We start from the raw sequence: 21,173 nt of genomic DNA, 5'->3' as shown, positions 1-21,173 counted from the left end.
TGCACAGGAAGGTTTGGATTTCAGAGAAAAGCAAATGTGAAGATAGAGTTTCAGGATTCATAAAGTCATGAGACTGATAGCATCCTATAGGAGAAAGTGCAAAATTGAGAAGAGGGCCTAAGGCAGAGCATTAGACACTATAATCGTTAGAAGTAGGACCAAGAGAGAAGAGCTTTCAGGAGAGAGTGGTAGATAATGAAGTAGGTGGAAAAGTACGAGGTACCAGAAGCCTAGAGAATGTTTCAGGAAGAAGGGAATGGTGTGCGACTGCTGCCAAAGTTGAGTAAGACCAAGACAGAAGCAGCTGTGGGTTTTGGCAGGAATGCTGGCACGTAGCGACTCTGACAACCACCATTTCAGTGAAGCTATAAGACATGAGCCCGCCTGGCATGTTGAGGAGGGGCCGAGGGTTGACTGGGTGAAGACAGGAAGGACTGAGAGTCCCCAGAGTGACAAGATGAGAAGAGACAGGGAGGGGATCATAGGATCCAGAGAGGGCTGTTTGGTTTTTAAATGGAAGATACTTAGGTGTGTTTGAATGTCAGTAGGAATGATTTGGTAGAAAGGAAAAAACATACAGTGTGACAGAGAGAAAAGAGCAGCATGAGAGACGTCCTTGGGTGGCCAGAGAGGATGGGATCCAGAACCCGAGTTACAGGGTTGGGCCTGCAGGAGGAAGGCAGACTCAAGTGGTGCCATGCAGGCAGGTGGCGGGGCGTGGGTCATGGTACGAGGGGCTGTTCTCACTGTAACACCGCTTACCCACTGAATTACGATTTTCTGTCTACCTCTCTCTGTCCTCCAGTAGGCAATGCTTGAGGGCAGGGACCTTGACTTTGTCCACTTGAACACTAATCTCCTGACACAGGATTTGGTATATAAAAGGATCTCATATGATTTCCTTAAATAGTTTCCAAATTTTTCAAATTAATAGTCTATAATGAGCACTACTGCTTTTACGATTTGCAAAAATTAACTTTTTGAAAGTGAAAGAATAATCACAATCTTAAAACAATTGAAATTGTCCAAGATAATAAATTTTATATCCTTCTTTAAAGGTCATATTTTCAAAATCCTTAATTCCAAAGCACAACGTACATGCAAGGGGTATGTTGTAACATGATAGTGTGGTTAATGGTTTAAAAAAAAAAGGCATTTACATCAAAAAGTAAAAAAAAAAAAGTTTTCTGCATTAAAAACATTAACAAAAAGTCAGTGATTTCCTACGATAAAAAAAAGGATTCATCTTGGTGGGGAGGGGAGGAGGGTGGGATGACACTACCACTAACTGAAGTAGTAGTTTTCTTTAATTTTCTCCTGTTAATATTTCTTACAATTAGAACATTATTGAATGTAATCATGACCCAACTGTTCCAACTGACTCAAAGCCCTGTAGTTAACATGGTTTGTTACCTTACCATTCAAGAGGGACCAGAGGTGGAACTCATGAATTCATTCACTCGTGGGAGACTTCTCGGTACCTCAGTTTCCTCTGTACAACTGGATGCTGGTGGTGCCCCTTTCCAAGGGACTCAGCAAGTTACATCTGTTAGGAGCCCAGAGCCAGCACTTTCACATAAGCTGCTCGGAGTGTCTCCTCCATGCAGTGCTGGACAGGAGGGCTGTGGAGGAAGAAGAGGGGTAACTGAAGGAGGGGTGAGAGAATGAAGAGTATGGGACAATATATGGTTTGCTGCCAGAATTCCCACGTAGAATTCCAACAGCAGTCACACCGGAAACCACCAGAGACTGCCAGTGTTTAGTTTGCAAATGCAGCTGGCTGCAGGCGCAATGCTCTTTCCTCACTCCCATCCTCCTCCCGCCTCTAGGTCCACAAGGGGAGATTTATTCTTGGCAGTTAAATAGCTACTGTATCTGGCTTCCATCACACCATGCTGTTCCTTCTTAGAAAACGAGGATGCAGATTTTATGTCAAAAAGACACGTGTTTCTTTGGTTGTGCTGATAAGTTTTCCTTTCATCGTCCAGTCCTGGCCTCATGTTTCCGAGGATGGCTGGGGGGAGCTTGCTCATGGTGTCTGCAGTATGGAGCTGAGCTTCTCCCTGTGCGAGGCCTCTTCACCAAGCAGAGCATCCCATCCCTGGATGCCTCCTGCAGCCGCAGGCCCCCTACACTGACTGGCTCAAGCTGCAGGTCCTCCCTTGGTGAAGTAGGAGACAGGAGGGCAGCAGGCTTTAGGAAAACTTCTATGTCAGTTAAAAAACATTTACTTTCATTCTCCATCGACATGGAGAACTCAGTCTTATCTCCAGTTCACACCTGAGGGAAACTGTAGTGACTTTTGTCCAAAACCACTTGGGCAGGTAACGGGAAAGCTAAGGTTGCAACAGGGGTTTCCCTTCCCAAATTTCTCATAGGCCTCTCTAGCCACGTCACATATCTTGGCTGTTCCTCTCTAGCAACATGAAGGAAGCAGTGTGTCATGATGCGATGAGGCGCAGAGCCCAGTAATGGTGTTTTTGCTGACGTATTCTTTGAAAGCTTTGTTTTCACTGTCTTACAAACAGTAGTTACTCAAGGAACCTAAAGCCCTTTTCTGCAAAAGTGAGGAGGTTAGTAGGTAGATAAATCAATAGGCAGATGGTAGACAGACATATGCTTAGAAATTCCTGTTGAGTAGACAGAAATATTATTTTTGCAGCCACAGCATTACAGAGAAAAGCAGCTACTGTGCAGAAAGTTTACTAATGCTTGCTCTATTCTGGACACTGTATGGAGTATTGAGGGGAAGAGGTGAAATATATTCACTGCTCTCAAGGAGCCCTGATGCTAGGTGGACAGAAGAAAGCAAAAGAACACTTTGATCCCAGTGTGAGATCCGCAGTGCTTGAGACGTACAGACATCAGTGGAGTCCCCTGGCAGGACAGCCAGCCCAGACCAGGGGAGACGGGACAAGGCTGTAAATGTTGGAGAAATGACTTCCCAAGGAAGTGATCTTTGGCAGAGAGGGCGCAGAATTCAGGAACAGTGTGAGTAGGTGTGAAGCACAGAGCACACAGAGAGCTGTTGTGGGATAAGAGGATAGAAAGGGAGACAGGACCAGATTGTGAAAGGCTCTGTGCACTGTGCGGAGGAAATTGGGTTTCATATGAAACGCCAAAGGTAATCATGACAGAATGTTCGGCATGACTGGGGAGGTGTGTGTGTGATATCATGGAGTCAGGTGTCAATAATCTAGGTGAGGCATCAGCAGTGTTTGCTTGTGGAAACAGAGCACAGGGGCCAGTGTGAAAGCTTTGAGAAAACCGTCTGGGAGGATATACAACATGAGGGTAGGGGAGCAGGAGTCTTAGTTTCTGGCTTGAGCAACAAGATAGAGATTTTCTCCAGGAAAGTTAGCTAGCTTTGGAAGACAGATGCTAAACTGAATCATGAGATGTTGAAGTTAAGTGTGTGTTGGACAAACGGGTGGAGTCCAGCAAGCAGCTGTTGTGAAATAAGGACGGAGCTTGAAGTCATCACCCATGAAATGGGTTAAGATTTTCCAGGAAGAATGTGTTCAACGAAAAAGAAACATTAGAGCAGAGGGCCTTCTGTGAAATTTTTGTTTGGAAACACAGAATCGAAGTGTATTGAAGGTTCAGAGGCAGAAAATTGAATGACTCAAGTGAAGCAAGGGTGGTCGTCTTGCAAACCGATGATTTGCTTGCCTGTGACACTGTTTTGCCAGTCTCTTCATTCTGGGAGTGAAACTTCTGGGCAGCGGTATGGTCTGAGGAAAAAGTGACGGCTTCCAAGATGGAGACCTGAGTTAGGTCCTTGCTCCCTACTAATGTGTGGCTCCCACCAAAGCAGCCCTCACAAGCAGCCAAGGTGGCACCGAGGAGGCTGTGCAGTCAGCAGGCAGAATCCAGAGCCCTAGCCCAGAGCCTGCGTGGGGCAGACTTGGGCCAACAGGGGCGCCTGCCCTTCTTCAGTAGAAACGCCATTTCTTTCAGCTTCTCATAGTTGGCTAGATGGCTGTCAGTTTATTTAAAAATCCTGTGAACTTGACCTGTGGGTGTCACATTTGACAGACTCTTCATTTAGATTCTTGATTTTGACAGGTGCTCGCTGATCTCCAATCTGGGAGAGAGTCACTGTTTTGTAAAGCCAGATTTTACTCAGTTACCCTCATAGGAAGTTTGCTTAGTAGAGAGAGGAATTTCTTTTTCTTTTTAATGCACGAGAAAGCCTGTAGCTTCAACTTCCCCAAAATCTGTTTAAATTGTGATCCCCAGAGACATCTCCCATTTCAGCACAGTTACAATAGAGCCTCTATGCTAACTGCATTTCTAAGGAAACCCTCTTTAAATCCTGGATTCTTCTAGCTGGTAATTGTGTGCTACTTACTCCTTTGTAAGGCAGGTGGAGGGCTGGGCCAGGGGGAGGATGCCATTTTTTATCAATATTATTTTGTAAATGTGTTTGCCTCCCCAGAAATAATTGAGTAAGAATTATCTTCTAGCATTAGCATTTTGTCAAAGCAAAAAGTTAAGGGGAGCTCTTGGGTCCAAGATATCATCCTTTTCAATGGGTGGTAATTGTTAATTTTAAACACATATTAAGGCAATCCTACTGGACTTGGAGATACGATGTTTCCATTCAGCAAAAACACAAGTAGCATGGAAAATTAACCATTGGGATATAGTGTTTAGCATGTCTGTACTAAGAACATGTAGAGGTGTGGTGAAATAAGACAATTTTCTCTTTTTTAAATAGTAGTTATAACATTTACTGTCTTTAAAACAAAGAAAATTATTTAAATCCTTAATGACAAAAATGAATAATTCATTCTACTTATAATCACATACCCATTGAAATGGTCATAAGCGTAAGTCACTCCTCCTAATTGGTCGGGGTCTTCTGAAAATTAACAAGGGCTGTGCCAGAATCCAAGAGAATATTTAAAACTTTCAATTGAGACAAGAAACAAATGGAATTCGTAGAACTCTTTTTAGAGACAATGGAAAACAAGACGAAGTAAATGGGAGTACTCAGAAAGATGAGGTTGGCATCAAAACGCCATCAAAGGATTAACAGCCATCCACAGAACCTATGGGGCAGGCTTTCAAGAAGAGTGTTCTAAGCAGAGGTTTTATAATGAACAAGGCTCAGTGATCTGAGTGCTAAAAATATCATTAAGGAAAACACAGGATATCTAAGGAGAGAAATGAATGTCATGAATCTGTCCAAGCATGTCTCTGACAATGGTCATTCACTTAAACATCTATCAGGCAATGACTACACCGTGCATGAAGCACTACTGTAGATGCGTACAAGAGACTTGTAAGGAGGACTGATAGTTCTAGCCTGACTATAGTTAATAGTCCAAGAAAGTATTGGAAACTATCAGCCATTATTTGTTTAAAAGACACATGAAACATGCAGTTTGTTTAAAAGACATACGAAACACTTTAAAAGATAATGTAGATAATTAACATACAAAATCTTTATTACATTTGTATTGAGTGGAGGGGAAAGTTGCTACCAAACACGTATCTGGGTTTCCTTGCTTTGTGGGGAGGCAGCAGGTAAGCTCTGTGAAGGACCCGAGGCACTTCAGATCGCCGAGTCAGGAGGGGGGCAGGAAAGACGACAGAAAAAATGTTAACAGTGGTTTTTCTGAAGAATGGAACTGAAGTTTCTTTCTTTTATATACTTTTCTGTTTTGCCTGACTTTTCCACATCAGTATGTGTCATTTAATAATCACACAAAATAAATTTATGTTCATAAAACTCACTTCTTAACCCTTCAGTAATGTAAGGCAGTAACAATATCAATTAACCTCTACCTGGATCAGCACTTCTTCCCTAACTAAATTGTGTCAGTCAGATAGCTGGAAGGTTTCATTCAGTATCATCTGTGTGCTTGGTCCACATAAAAATAAATAGGCAGAAATGAGTCCTATTTAGAAAATGAACAGGGAGGAAAAGACACAGGAAAAGCTTACTCTTTCTTCAAAAGTTTATTATCTGGTGGGACACACAGAAGTGATCTGTATTAAATCTTCATTTCCTTAGCCATCAAATGTGGAGTTTTAGGGAGGATTGGAAATATCATGAAAAACATAGCACCATGCCTGGCACGAAGTAGGCTCTCAGTAATTGTCGCTACTGTTGTTCAGGCAGTGGGTTACGGAGCATCCATCAGGCAGTGAGGAAGAAAAACCAATGCAAGTTTAAAAGAGGACATTGCCTTTACAGGAGAGAAAGGAGAGAGCAGACATTCCAGCAGGCACTAGACACAACTACTGTCTCCTGAAAGAGGGGTGTGGAGGCCAGGCTGATTGAAACTAGCCTGGCAGAAGCATGCAGTTCGCAATGGGATGTGAGGGATAGACAGACAGACAGATGTAACAGATAGGCAAGGCTAAGCCTCATTATAGAGGCCCTTGAATGCTAAATTGCATTGGAATATATTGTGTTTCCAATTTAATTTTTGCAGAACATCTATTGATCACCTTTTGGTTAACTGTGACACTTACCTGTATCTTCTCTCTCTAGCTCCTCCCCATCTTTATAAAACCTTCCTGGCAGCATCTGTATCTCATTTCGTTTTGTGTGCTTGGTGCCTGTTATATAAATAGGCAGCCATTATTAGTTGTGTGTGTGACAAAATGAATGAAAGAATAGAAAATGTGTGTCCTATATATTTTCTAGAGATAGTCCACAGTTAATATGTAACATATATAAATTAACACACTATTAATGGTGCATAATATAGTATTTTTCTGAATAATATACAAACAACCAAAGCATGGTTATTTGTTACTACAAATATTTAATTCATGGGAAAAGGGGTGGTTTCATAGGGAATGAGAATATGAGTGTAGGAAAAATTTTTCCATAGTTTTTCGTTGTGGCACCCACTCCTCCCCTCCCCTTAGTGACACCCAGTGGTGTGGGGCTCACTGGAGCTCCCCGTGCTGGCTGAAGCTTAGGTAGGACAATTCACACCAAAGTCATGGAGCTTAAATAATTTATAGTTACCTGAAATCTTTGTCTTATAAAAGAAGACTCAGAAGAGATGATTTCAGTGGGTGAAATTTTAGATCCACTGATATTGGCGGAGAGAACATTTTGAGTTAGAGAATCCCCCTCAGAGGTCCTCGCTCCCCCATGGGGGGCTGACAGGGAGGCAAGGTGACAATGGAACCTTCCTGCAGCTCCTGGGAACCTTTCTTTTCAAGAGCCTGCGTCCGGTCCTGCTTGCTTTTTCTCTCCAGAGTCAGTAATAACTATATGGCAGAGCGGCTTGGAGAAATTTTGTGAACGTATTAACTAAGGATGCTATTCTGAACTACATATTCCTTTATATAAAAATGAGTATTTCTCACTAGTGTAAAATCACCTGGTCGTATGATACAAGTTAACTAAAATCTGTAAATTGATGTCTTTTAAACTTTAAATTTCACTCCCCACCTCTGCAAAAAAAAAATCACTTAGCCAGTTATGTTCAAGGATTTATTTAAAAATTATATTGCTGTGTGGTTTGCAGTTAAGTAAAGAATCAATAGACCTGGAATGGTGATCAACTGGCACTTATTTGTTACAAATACTTAATATTAAAGTGAAAAATTGCTGCATAAAAAACAAAATTCTTAAAACATGACCTATTTAATATTATAGCTTTAGTTTGTTTTATATGTATCAGAACAAATAGTCTATGTAAATTAAGACTTCGTTTAAATGCTTTGTGAATAAATTGCTATGTGAATCATTTTCTTCAAATGGCAGGGAGGGTTACAGGAAAATGCAGAAAAGGATAAAAGGTTACATTAGATATATTAAAATACTGTTTTGTAAATAAGAAACAATAATTAAAAGCAGAACATGTCTCCACAAGTTGCATGGTTTGGGTATTTTTCCATGCTTCTGGCAGCAAATTTGCAATGAAAAGAATGATTTTTATAAGAATGTGATTATTCACAGCAAGACTACAGTTGGTGTCACTATGAAAAATTCTTCTTTCATAGATACTCTCAGCAGGAATAATAAATCTAAAACAGAGGCAACAGGAGTTACAAACAACACTGTTGCCAGTGACAAATTATGTTTGTAAAACGATGAGCAAACCCATTGAAAACTGAGAAATCAGTTGAGCAGTAAATCAAAGGCTTATTCTTAAAAGTAGTTCTGACTGGACGTTCCAAAGAATGACATTGATATTAGATGTACGCTGTTTTCTTTTTTTAAAACGGTCTGAATTATTCAGTACATCAAGTCAGCCTTTAATCTTTTTATCTTAATACTTCATCTAAAATAACATGATAGAGTTAAAAATAGGCGTGGTATTTTTATGACAAAATTATGTAATACTGTTTGCTTTATTATTAAACATGAATCACGGCCCTCTTTTGTATCTGAACATAGCAAAATTTTCACTGTTTCCTACAGGAATTTGTAAAATGCCATATCTTCTTACATTAGCTGAACCATAAATGAAGCTATGTGTTTGGGAACTAGCCTTTTCTGTATAATATCATGTGGTGGGGTACAGAATGCACTAAATATCTTGTCTGTTGCACAAAACATAACTTAAAATGTAAAAATGGGTCTTACAACATTAGATACTAGGTATTCACTGTATACTTAACTTAAAAAAATAAATTATAAATGTCAAAATCATTAGACCAAATGTAATATATATCTTGTCAATTAAATGAATCCATTAATTTCAGAGACAGTGTGGAGCGATGTTAAATAATTCCATTTTGCTTTAAAATCCTATTTTCAATTCTTTCTGGCTTTCATCGGTAAGCCTTTTTTTTCCTCACAATAAGATTGAGAGTGTGAATAAAGACAAATATATTTAATACAAGCATGTGATAAAGAAGGTATTTATGGTGAGAAGGCACCCCACGCAGAGTGAAACGGACATATTTATTAACACTACAACTCTCTAAGGAGGAACTATCTACATGTAATTCCTTTGGGATTTTTTGAGAGACATGTTAAAGTGGTATTATCATGACATCTTATTCTTAATGAGCACATTTTAAAAGGAGTTAACACAAAAAATACTAAAATGTTTAAAAAACTTGTCTTCATTTTTTCAATTATTAATAATAAACTTGAGATTCCTATAAATTTTTATTTAGTGATCTTAAACATTTGCCTTAACTTTGTGCACAAGTGAATAAACAGTTTAAGCACTTTAGTGTATCTTTTGCCTTAATATGCCATGTTCAGGTACTTTCAGTAAATATTTTAAGAATAGTCATCTAAACAGATTGAAACAACTAATATCTTACCTTTGTTGACACTGCTGTAAATTCAGATCTTAAGTTTCAAATACAAGTACCTCAGTCTCCTAACTAATGCAAACATAATTCTAGTAAGATATTTCAGGGAATCCCTACAGGATATTGTAAAATTAGATATATTAAAATACTGTTTTGTAAATAAGAAACAATAATTAAAAGCAGAACGTGTCTCCACAAGTTGCATCTTACTGCCGAATCTCAAAAATAGATGTTGAAATTCCTCTTGTCAGTTTCTGAGATTTGAAATCCTCTGCACCCCCGCATTGGCTTCTATAGTTGTGTCATCCTATTCCTATCAGAACAGGCAGGGATATTTAAATAATGTCTGTATTACATGCTGGCGCCGATGCTATGCTGAATAGCTCATTTAGAATGGGAATTTAAGATAAATTTGTCCAGGTATGCTTTAATTTCTTAATTTGCATTATCCAAATTTGTCACACACACACAGGCGTATTTCAAAAATTCCCTTTGTTCTTCATCTCCTGTGCCTTAGCCACAGGTAGCCTGCACTCCTTTCTTCTGCAAGGGAGCAGTGTGGTGGGAGACCAAGAGCAATTGGAAGATCATGAGGTGCACGCCAGACAGACGTGACAGGCCCTGCCAGCAGAGCACCGGAGTTGAGGGGCCGAGAGCCGTGCACCCCCTTTCCTGTGGCTATGCCACAGGCTTGCAGCCAGCCCATAATAATGACACAAGGGTTTAAGCCCTTTATTACCTCAGTTTCAAAGTTCAGTGAGGGCTTTGACATACCTTTAGAAAGCCCACTGCAATCATATTATTCCACATCAGTAACTATAAATACACAGTGCAGTGATTGGACAGTCTCCTTTTTACAGAGAGAAATATGCAAGTTAAAACCTGGTTTCTGCAAATGTACCAGCTCGTGGAAAGGATTTCTTAACCACAGAGAGTCTCTGAATGTTATTGTCAGTGAGCTAGAAGCAAGATTCTTCACATCTTTCCCATCAGTTGGCTTGTTTTTGACTACCCCTTCCCCCTTCATAGAACTTCTGAATCATAGAGATTCTCTAGGGATGGCCCAAGTTACCTATTTTTTTTCCCCAAGAAGTTAAAAAATATCTAGGGAGGCAGGAGTTATTTCCAAAAGCTCCTATGGAAATCACTTCCTTAAAACCTCTGTCACTCAAATACTGGTCACCCTGTAATGCCATCTGTACAACTTAGATTTTCTGTGAGGATGAGGATAGTGTGGGCAGACCTACAGGGAGATGCCCCCCTCCTTTTTTTTTCCTTTTTAAAACGCTGCTGCTGATCATTTGTCAAAACAAAGCATTCAGATAATTTGTGTGAGTTTGTCTCTAAAGTACTGGAAATAGTCCTGTGCTCTGTACTAAATATTTTTCATGTTTAGAAATAAAAAGGAAAACTTCTTTCTAGTAATTTAGATGTCTCAGTACCAAGCAAGTACACATATTGTTCAGTGGGGTGGTATACGCAGTGGATGTAATTGCCTGGTGACAGGTAGGAGGGGACAGAGAGCCCAGCCATCATTTCCTCCTCCCTGGCCAACCCCAGCCCGTCTCAGTGGGCACACTGCTGCAGAGGCACAGTGCACGAAGTGTATTCTCTAGTGGTTCTTTTTCCCTTCTATTTTTACTTTGTAAAAGGAAGGTATTAAAACAATTAGTTGGCAGGAGGGTGTGAGTTTTCTCATGGTAAATTTGGAAAATAGAGCAAATATAGCCTTGCTCAGCAGAATTTGGGATTGTGTAACTCAACTTCTCCAAAGATGTGATTGTAACATTTTCATATTGTTCCCTTTCATAACAGGCAGCCTGCCTCAAAGCCTTCTTAGAGTCTGTTTATGCAGAGACTTGAATTTTACATGGCGTTTATGTTTCTAGTGTCGTGTTCAGAAGTACAGCACCTCAGCATGCTGGCGCTTAAGCCACTGTGCTTGGCACAGATAATGAGACTCATTGTAACTGTCTTAATTCTTTTGATAAACTTTCCTAAACTAACTTGAATAGTATGGTGTGTTTTTACATAATTATGGCACAAGTGAAAGGTTTGGGGGAAAAGCACAACCACTACAGTATCAAAGCAGAATAAATATTTGCAGAAAAATTCTGCCATAACTTAATATTTTGCATATGAGCCCCTCTACAAAATCCGAGTTATTCCTAGAGCTCGGTCCAAAACAACATGTCTGTGGCCCAGCCGTGGAAGGCCAGAGATGATGATGGATCAAAAAAAGGTCAGATTGAGTTGCAATGCCAAAAAATAATGACAGAAGGGACCAAAAAGGCAGAATAACAGTGCAACCAGGGTTCTGAAAGTGAATGTGCCTTCACCACATGACCGTGAGATCGTACCCCATGTGGCTTTCTTCATACTTCCGACGCAGAGCTGGTAGTCAGCAGCTTCATGTGTTGGCAGTTTTCCCCAGCCATCCATGTGAGCATTTAATAATCCAGCCCCATGAGTGCTTAGATGTCTGTGAGCTGAGGGCCAGTAAGTAACTGAAGCTTGCTAATTTTATTTATTTTACTCCTCTGTGAAGCACAGGCCGTGGAACATAAAGGGAAGCCAGGAGAGGGTAATCGGTCGTTTGGTTTGTGGTATTTATCTGAAAGACGATTGGAGGAGCCTGTCATATGGAACAGAGGTTTGCGGGCTAACACCTCTGGGCGCAGCACTGCACCTCTCTGCCTATTACCAGCTGCCCTCATTCGACATCGCCACCTGACTGCAGCCAGATCCTTGTGCTGGGGCCTCCGACCTTCTCCGGGGACACACTGAGTCGAAGTCATGCTGACACCTGTGCTGTCACCACCTACAGCTACGCTCTGTCTCCCCACCCCTTGCAGGGACCCAGTTAACACAATGGCTCTCCTCCCAGGACAGTTTCCCTCTGAAGTGCCAGTCACATAAAGGCCTGGTGGTGTGAGAAAGGATTACAGCTTGTACAGGAGGATGGAGGGCTCCCATTCGGAAAGGGTGCCATGGTGATGAACGATGGGCACAGGCAGGAGTGGGGCAGGCGAAGGGGAGGATGCGTGTTGGAGCTGGAGTTGGCTAAGCTCCAAACAACCGACAAGCCACGGAGGACCGAGATCATGGCTAACGCAGGGAGTGGGTGGTTATCTGCCTGGGGCGAGATTGAGGGAGTCTGGGAAGAAACAGTGAACTGGGGTCAAAGACATAGTGTCTCAGCATTTACCTTACATTGTTTAACCTTTGAGTCTTTATTTCTTGTATCTGTAAAATGGGTTATAACATCAAGTACTGTTTTGTTCTCACCATAAATAACTCTAATTCAAGTCAACAAGAAATCGGAGGCTGTGTGAGCATGAAGCCCTGTGCCTGCCCCCTGCAGGACTCCACAGAAGTATAAGAAAGGACACTTACTGAAGTAGTTTGTCATCGCTTTGGGGGAAAGGGGAGTATGTTCTTTAAGGGATGCAAAATGTCACTGTAAGGCACTTTGGTAACCGAGTGTCAGCAGGTGGCATATCCTTGGGGCTTTAGGGCTTCCAAAAATGGAGGGACTGATCTCAGGATGGAAACGGTGGTCCAAAGCTGTAGCAGTATCTGAGTTGGGAAATTGTAAGATTTTCCTTGGGAAGGCCAATCACAGCTTTGCCCAACACTGGCCCTGACTCTTCCTTAGAACCTGTTTGTGCTCTGTGGATATAAGTGTATGAAAATGGGTTAAATAACAGTATTTATTATGTAGGTATCTACTCTTGACTTGATAAAGAAACTTTATGCAAAAATGTTGCCAATTTTGACAACCCTTTGGAAAGCCATTAACAAAAAATAACTTTTCCCCCCTCCTGATCCTTTTCCGGCTTCCATAGCAATGCTCGCATCTGTAACTTGGGGAGGAAAAGAAACTGTCCCCAAGAGCCTTCCCTCTTACCATCCTGGGACCTGCTCACTGGCCCCACAGAGATCTTTTGCATCTCTAAGTCTAGGGTATTTCCCCCAGAGAATGAAATCTGGGTATTTCCTACAGAGACAGGGCTGGCTTTCACAGTAAGTGCCGCTTTCCCCCACCCCACAGCATTCAAAAGTAGAGGGCTGGCATTGACAGCCTGGGGTCAAAAAGCTATGTTTTGTTTCTGTTAGCACAGCTTCAGTAATTATGAACCATCTCTAGCAGTCCACCGTTTCTCTCTTCATTTGATTGCTTTAATCACAGAAGCAATAAGGATAAATGGGCTATTTTGTCCCTCCCCGATCTAGCAAAATATAATTTCAGTTTGTCAGACCACCACATCCCTCTTGGACTAAACAGAATTCAGCCATTCAGCAGGAGTATGTTCCTTTGGATTGCAGGGAGGTTCTGCAGCATTTACAACTGTAATTTATCACATGTGTAGTTAGTTACTTAACTTCTGCCTTTCCTGCTAAACTGTAAGTGCCTTGAGGACAGGGATTGATAAATTGATGCTGCTTCCAAAGCCAGCTCCTTCCTATCACACGCCAGCCTGTGTAACTCTTCCTTTCCTGACTCTCCTCCGGGTCCCTCCCTCCTGCCTCATCCTGCAGCACATCAGGGGGCTCCTGCCTCAGGACCTTTGAACTTGCTCTTTCCTTGGCCTGCAAGGCTCTATCCCCAGAGACCCGCACAGCATTGCATAGTTCCCTTGCTAGAAGTTTTTTTTTTTCTCGTTAGCACCTATCACTACCTAACATAGTGTACATTTTGCATATTTTCTTGTTTGGGCATCTCCCCCACCAGAATGTTAGTTCTAAGATGGTAAAGATTGTTGTCTATTAAGTGTTGTATCCCTAGCATCTAGAATAAGTGACCCCTAATTAATAATTGGCTATGTGAATGAATAAATGATCACCTTTCTAAGCTGAGGCACCTATCAGCCAGCTCCGATGAGTGCCAAATGCACATCAACCAGGCGTCCTGGCCTCACGACCTCTGCCCCAGCTGTGGCTCCAGCCAGACACCCAAACACAGTAGGGGTACCTTGGGCATCTGAAGTCTCAACAGGACAGACTAATACATAAACTGCTAAACTGGCTGAATAGGCAGTGGTGAACCCGGGACATGTGAATGCTACCCTAAGACTTGGATTTGGTAATGACTTTGACTTCTTAAAATCCTAACACATACTTTTTAGAAGCTTATTTCAAGAGTACATTTTCAGCACATTCAGTCTTCTTAGAATAAAAACTTATTTTCCCATGGAATTCTGCCTGTTCTGCATTCTGTGTATTAAACACCAAAGTAGGGTTTTTAGGACTGTATTTTGGCACCTGAAAATGTGGGAAGCTTCCATTCTTCTGTCTGTAGATTCTCCCAGAGGTGGGAGTCGGGGGGCTTTAAACGTGATGGTGGTAGTTTTTTCAATGGATCCAGAACCCCTTTTGCTTCCCTCCATTATCTGATTTTCTGTGTTTACAACAAATTTGAAAACTGGAAACAATCAAGTTCAGAAAGCAAAAATGAAACTTAATTTTAGGCTCCTAAAAAGACAAACACACAGCTAGATGGCTTCTGAAAAGTGGGAGAAGGGGAGTCTCATCCCAGTGGAGGAGGAGACAAAATTTCAGCTTATCAGAATGTGGGGAGCTGTACTTTCCAACTTGAGAGTGAGCACACTTACAGGGGTCCCTCTGCACACAGCCCTGCTGTGAAAGGCTATGGCAGGATTTTAACATTCTCTATTCTTTAAGGAATTAAAGTTTTAGTAGGAAGATGTAAATTAGTAATATTATAGTTCCTCATTTTAAAAAATGCTTATTTCCATAAGACATTTATACTATTTGAAAGCCCATCAAAGACATATAGTAAGTCTTCAGTATGTATCTTACTGATTCAAAGTTTGTGTAATATAGAATTTCTCTATTGTTAAGTGAAATGAACAACAGTTCCCAAAAAACATTTTTACATAGGCATTTAAATGATTTTTTTTTTTTACTCTAGGGCTGCTAATTAGGCCCTTTAAAAAATGCTCTTGATTTTTGCTTCTCTTTTCATTAAAATCATTCTACAAAAATTCTCCCGATAAAGAATGAGGATATCCTTGTTGCCAACACACCAAGCTTTGCTTTAATCACATCACTGTGAGGTGAGTTTGGTATCTGCAGGTAAAGCCTGAAGCTGTTGACACTCAATTAGAGCTAACCAAGATACTGAACAATACTTCAACTGAGGGCCTCTTCCTGGGAGCACAAAGTCTTAACTAAAGCTGGCAGGAGAAAATAAATACAGGATGTGGAAGACAATAGCAACAATGGAGTCATTAACAGTCATTAGAAGATAACTGAGTCTCTGTTAGGAATGGAGATTTACCAGGTCATTCATGCAAGAAAAGCCTCTTAGCACCCTGCTTGTCCAAAGAATTCTTCTCACCCCTAAAGTTAACCTAGTAACTTTGAGCCAACTTTGATTCCTTGAATTAAATTCTTTTACCACATCTTTTCCTCTTCTAGTTCCTCATTTTTTGAGAAACTGTAATATTACTAACTTACACCTTCCTACTAAAACTTTAATTCTTCAAAGAATAGAGAATGTGAAAATCCTGCCGTATCCTTTCACAGCAGGGTTGTGTACCGTGTGACCTTTGTAAGTGTGCTCACTCTCAAGTTTGCTTATCCGTCTCTCTGTTCATTCATTCTCCTAAGAGAGAAAAGTCCTCTGCTGTGGCACTACAGCTTTTGGGGCTTTTTTGTTTGTGTTTTGCAGTGGGGGTTGGGGGGGTACAGTTGGAATGCTTTTCTTGTTGTTTTGTACAATAGCCATGCACCCTAAAAGAGTTTTTTCCCCCACAACATAAAAACTGTATTTCTGGCTAGATAAACGGTATCTCTTGACTTAGTAACTCTTTAAACCCAGAATAAGTATGTTGTTGAAAAACCATCATTCATCTTCCTAAATCTGATTAAATTAATAACTGAGAAGTTCCCTACATATTTTCCAGGAATGACCAGTTTTTAAAATGTTAAATTCACAGTCCGCATGTGAGGCCCCCTAGACTTGCTTTTCCTTTTTCTTATCTGAGGTTATGGACCTCAGGAGAGCAGGGGAGGGTTACAAGGTCAAAGTCTTTTCCTCCTTGGAACTTGCTTCTTGCTGGGAGAGGGTTGCCTGGAAAATAGATGCTTTAGAGAAGAGGTTGGGGGGTCATGATTTTAATTCTGTTAAGCAACAGCTGGTTTGAGTTTCTCTCTACTTCTATCTCCTGCTCCTTCCTCACAAATCCAGGGAGAGAAAAGAATTTGTTCAGAAGGAACCGGCAACATAAAAATACACCTTCTGTTACTGCAGTGCTTTACTTATGTTATCTTTGTTACAAAGTGGGTGTTGAGCACTATGGGGGGAGACTAGACTTTACAAAAGTAACCATATAGTGAATATGACCAGAGCTTTAGTCAGAAGATCCTTTATAGGATGTGTGCCTCGGAATTTCTCATAGTGTTTTTAACTAAAACTCTTTGTGGAAATTAGCATAATAAAAGCCTCCATATTTGGAGACCAACTGTAAAGTGAAGAATCCTGACTGAAATATTGTAACATGCCCAGTGTGTGCCACTTGTTTCCAGACTAGAAACCTTGTCTATCTCCAAATTATGCCTTCATCTGTCCAACAATTGTTTATGGAGTGTCTGCTCTTTCCACAACTGTGCTAGGGGGCTGGGGATACAGTGGGGAGGTGTAGGGGTGCTCATATGCAAACAGGTGCATAAACATGAACTCTGTCCAGTAGAGCTTTAGCCCAGCCTCCTCTTCTAAACAGTTTATAAATGGTTTGGGATTTAAAAGTCAGGTCTGTTGACATAACATTCTTCTATGATAAACTCATTAATCTAATACTTAAAATGAACCTGTAATAATAATGAAACAGTAAAAAGTAAGAGTAAAAAGGTAAAAAACACTACATGGCTTGATTGTTTTTATTAGGTTTTGTAGTCTCCCATGTTTTTTACACACACACACACACACACACACACACACAAAGAATAAAACTCACATCTCTCAAATCAACGGCAAACCAGTAACAGATTTTTTGTCTGGGCTTCTCAGCACACTGGCCTCAGGCTGTGTTGGTGTGTGGCTCAACAGCAATCAGAGGTCATAATTTCATTGGCAGTTAGCATCAGGTTTAATTTTTCTAGCATGTTACATTTACCGAAATGTCTGGTTTCAGTTATGCTTAGGCATTGACTGAATCAGCTTTGAGCAGCATGATGTCTTCAAGTACCTGAGGTTTATGGAACACATATGCTAATTGTTTTCAATCACTTTCCTTTCTAAACACAAAAATGTGTTTTCTGAAGCTGAGTAACAGTAGTCCTTGATGACATTGCTCCCTTCTTATATCAAAAGAGGACCTGATGTAGGTGAAAAATGTCAATTTAACAAGACTGACGTCTACTGGTGGACATAGTTGAAAAGCAGTTTCAATTAAAGCTGTGGGGTTTTTAAAAAATAACTGTGTGGCTTTTTAAAAAAATGTAGATCCGTTTTGAAAATTTATATGTATATTTTGATTGCATTTTAGGAATGTGACCAAGTTCATATAGATGATGTCTCTTCTGACGATAATGGGCAAGACCTCAGGTGAGCACATTAAGATGTGAAGGATTTTCTCCATTTTATAGTTTCATTGCTCAGCTAATGAAGAACTTTCAGTTTGGTTAACTTTGGGCTTTTCTTGCATCTAAATAGCACATATAACTTTGGAACAGATGGCTTTCCTGCTGCAGCAACCAGTGCTAATTTATGCTTGGCCACCGGTGTGCGGGGTGGTGTAGACTGGATGAGAAAGTTGGCTTTCCGCTACAGACGCGTAAAAGAGATCTACAATACCTACAAAAATAATGTTGGAGGCAAGTGACCATCACCAATATCTTACTGGATTAGTTAAGATATTCTAGATAAAATTCTTAAAGCACCACACACTTTTGCTTCAAACTTTTTTGGATATAATAGCTTTTTTTAAGAGCAGTTTCATCTAGCTAGCTATTATTCTGCTGTGATTTAGTGACAGAAATACTGGACTTGAGCCAGCTGCCCCGACTCGTCTAGTTCAGTCGTGGCTCCATCACCTAGCAGTAGTGCTGTGAGCCGGAGTGGGTTTCTTGACCTCTCTGACATTCAGTTGCCTTCCAGTGATGTGGAATTGACAATCCTTGCCCAAATGACTTGAGATGGATTGTAAAGCTCCTTCTACTGGGTAGAACATGTAGTAGTTCAGATCTTTCAATTGTGGTTCAAAATAGCTTTTATTCTATTTCAAAATAGCGTAAACAGAAATATATTGACTGAATAATGAGGGTTAGGATTGTGTTGGTTTCCAGCCCAGCTAAGCCAGATGCTCAAATAATGCCATCAGAAATGCCTTGCCTATGCTTTCCTTTGGGTAGGAGTTATTCTAGGTCAGTCTCTCCCAGAAGGTGGCAAAGATGACCACTGGTAGGTCCAGGTTTATATTCTACCAGTTCAGCACCTCCACTGGGTAGAAAAATGTCTTTCCCGATAGATTCAGCAAAAGTTCCAAGACTGACTTTCACTGGCCAGCCCATAGTCACATACCTACCCTGGGACCCAAAAAGTACAGTCAGCTCTGCCCAAACCACATTGCTAGAGGAATGGTTGTGTGGAGGCCCCCCAAAAAGAAGAGATGGCTTCACTAACTGTCTTTATAACCCGACTACAGAATGACTGTATGATGACTCTATAACCTGAAGAAGGGATGCTAGGAGTGAGAAATCAATAGCCCTTCCCTGTAGTACTAAAGAAATATTTGTCAAGTGAGTGCTAATATGTGAAAAATCATTGGTTTACTATAAAGCTTGAGGGTGGTGTTAGTCATATTAAATGTTTATTATTTATAAAGTTGAATAGACATGTCAGTAAGGAAGTAGTTATTTTGCTTTTAAATCTACAGGTCTGCTTGGTCCAGCCAAGAGGGAAGCCTGGCTGCAGTTGAGGGCAGAGATCGAAGCACTGACAGACTCCTGGTTGACACTGGCCCTGAAAGCCCTCACGCTCATTCACTCCCGGTAAGCTCCCTGGAGTCACTCTGTGGCTCCGTGGCTGGAAGACAAGCCTTTCTCATGCTTGTTGGTTTTGGAGACTTACTTTTCAATAGTTTTTCTTTTGTTTTCTGTTCTCACAGGACGAACTGTGTGAATATTTTAGTAACAACTACTCAGCTCATCCCAGCCTTGGCAAAAGTCCTGCTATATGGATTAGGAATTGTATTTCCAATAGAAAATATTTACAGTGCAACTAAAATAGGTGAGCTGCTCTTGTTTTGTTTTACACTCAACTCTTCTTCAGACTAGGAAAAAATGAAAAGCAGTAAATGAAACTTTTTTTGGAATGCTAGATGTCAGGAAACTAGAAGAATAATTTAACCAATTTTATTGTCAAAATTGACTTTACACCTCAAGAGTAATAAGTCATAATCCATAGTTTTGTTCAGAAAATTTTACTTCACATTAAGACCTGTGCATTTTGGCTCTAATCAACTTAGCATCAATTCTGTATTATTATCTTATATTTCTTTTAGGCAACGTCAACAAAAATATAAGCTAAAACAAATAGTAGTACACAGATACACAAGGTAGAAATGAAACAACTCTATAGTTTTCTTTAGTATTTCTGGAACTTTTTTACTTTATTTTTAATTCAACATGTATAAATATTTAAGTTCCTGTTTTGTTATGGGGATACAAAAAATAAATTCTTGTAAGAAGGAAACATAGTTGGATAAAGAAGACTAATATGAAATTTACTTAGAATACAAAGCAAGATAGATTGAAAGTGGGATAAAAAGAAGACACAGCTCTCGTTTTTAGAGAATTCACTGTCTAGCAGGGGAAACAGATATTTTAATTATTATAATATGATTAGTATGTGAATGAGCATTTATCAGGTATTTACTACATGTCCAAAACTGTACTAAGCATTTTACATATTAAAACCAATCTTCACAACCTTTCCATTTTACAAATGAGGAAGCAAAAGCTCAGAGACTTAAGTAAATTGCTTTTTAAGTTAATACTTTGTTAACTGTTGAACTTGGTGTCTCTGATTCCAAAGTCCAGACTCATTTCCACACCCCAGAGAGTAAATCCACACTAAATGCCTGAATGTGCACTGAGTGAGGAAGCATTCATTCCCACCCAAGAAGGATCAGAGGGCAAATGTCAGAGAAAGCTAATGGGGAAGAAATCGCATTTGAGCTGGGTATAGAAGGGTAAGTAAGAGTTTCATAGACAGATGGGCTAGTGAGAGCAAAGGGACAGAGAAATTAAAATGTCTTCCTGGCCGAGGGTCCTGCTGGCTAGTGAGCATTGGAAGCTGATGCTGGAAGGGTACACTTCAGCCTAGTTCTAAATGGCTCGTATGTCACCCTAATGAGATGAATGTTCTGAAGAAGTCCTGGGGGAGGAAGAACCTAGAAGGCGGGAAGAAAGTTGTTTCTGGCTACCCAACTCTACCTAAAAAAAAAAGAGGCAAAATGGAATTACTGTAAGTCTGTTTCTTTGACTACACTTGTATACTTCCTATACTTCTCCTTCAAAGCATTTACTAAATTATTGCTAGAGCTATGTATATAGTTATTTGTTCATCCTTGGTAACTTAGTCTGTCTTGCTCATCATTGTAGCTACAGTGCCCAGCACATAGTAGGTGCTCAATAAAAATTTGTTGGATTAAATAAATGGTTATTTATCCTAAAGAAGGTCATCACATTTGCTTCTTTAGGCACCTGGGTCAGTAGTGACACTATTACCTGATGGAAAAATCAGGCTTGATGCGAAAGATAGGAGTTTGATCTTATCAATGTTGAGTTTGAAGAGCCTGTGAGGTGTTCAGATAGCCTTGTCAGGTTGGACATATCTGGAGTTTGAAAATGACTGATGCCTCCTGAAAAAGGCCCAAGAACAGAATGCTAGAAAA

The 21,173-nt window shown here is 40.4% G+C and overlaps 1 protein-coding gene across 8 annotated transcripts in view; it reads left to right on the top strand.

Moving 5' to 3' along the window:
- The window catches only part of EYA1 (EYA transcriptional coactivator and phosphatase 1), a 350,015-nt gene that overhangs the window by 313,255 nt on the left and 15,587 nt on the right, over positions 1 to 21,173 (top strand). For all 8 annotated transcript variants that reach the window (XM_073229681.1, XM_073229679.1, XM_073229677.1 and 5 more), the window contains 4 exons: positions 17,763 to 17,821; positions 17,930 to 18,090; positions 19,152 to 19,266; positions 19,383 to 19,504. In XM_073229681.1, the coding sequence (XP_073085782.1) occupies positions 17,763 to 17,821; positions 17,930 to 18,090; positions 19,152 to 19,266; positions 19,383 to 19,504 (457 nt within the window). The remainder of the gene's footprint in view (positions 1 to 17,762; positions 17,822 to 17,929; positions 18,091 to 19,151; positions 19,267 to 19,382; positions 19,505 to 21,173) is intronic.

The sequence above is a fragment of the Manis javanica genome, chromosome 2, assembly GCF_040802235.1.
Source record: "Manis javanica isolate MJ-LG chromosome 2, MJ_LKY, whole genome shotgun sequence".
In the NCBI taxonomy this organism is placed as follows: domain Eukaryota; kingdom Metazoa; phylum Chordata; class Mammalia; order Pholidota; family Manidae; genus Manis; species Manis javanica.
This window is presented reverse-complemented; position numbering and strand designations above follow the sequence as displayed.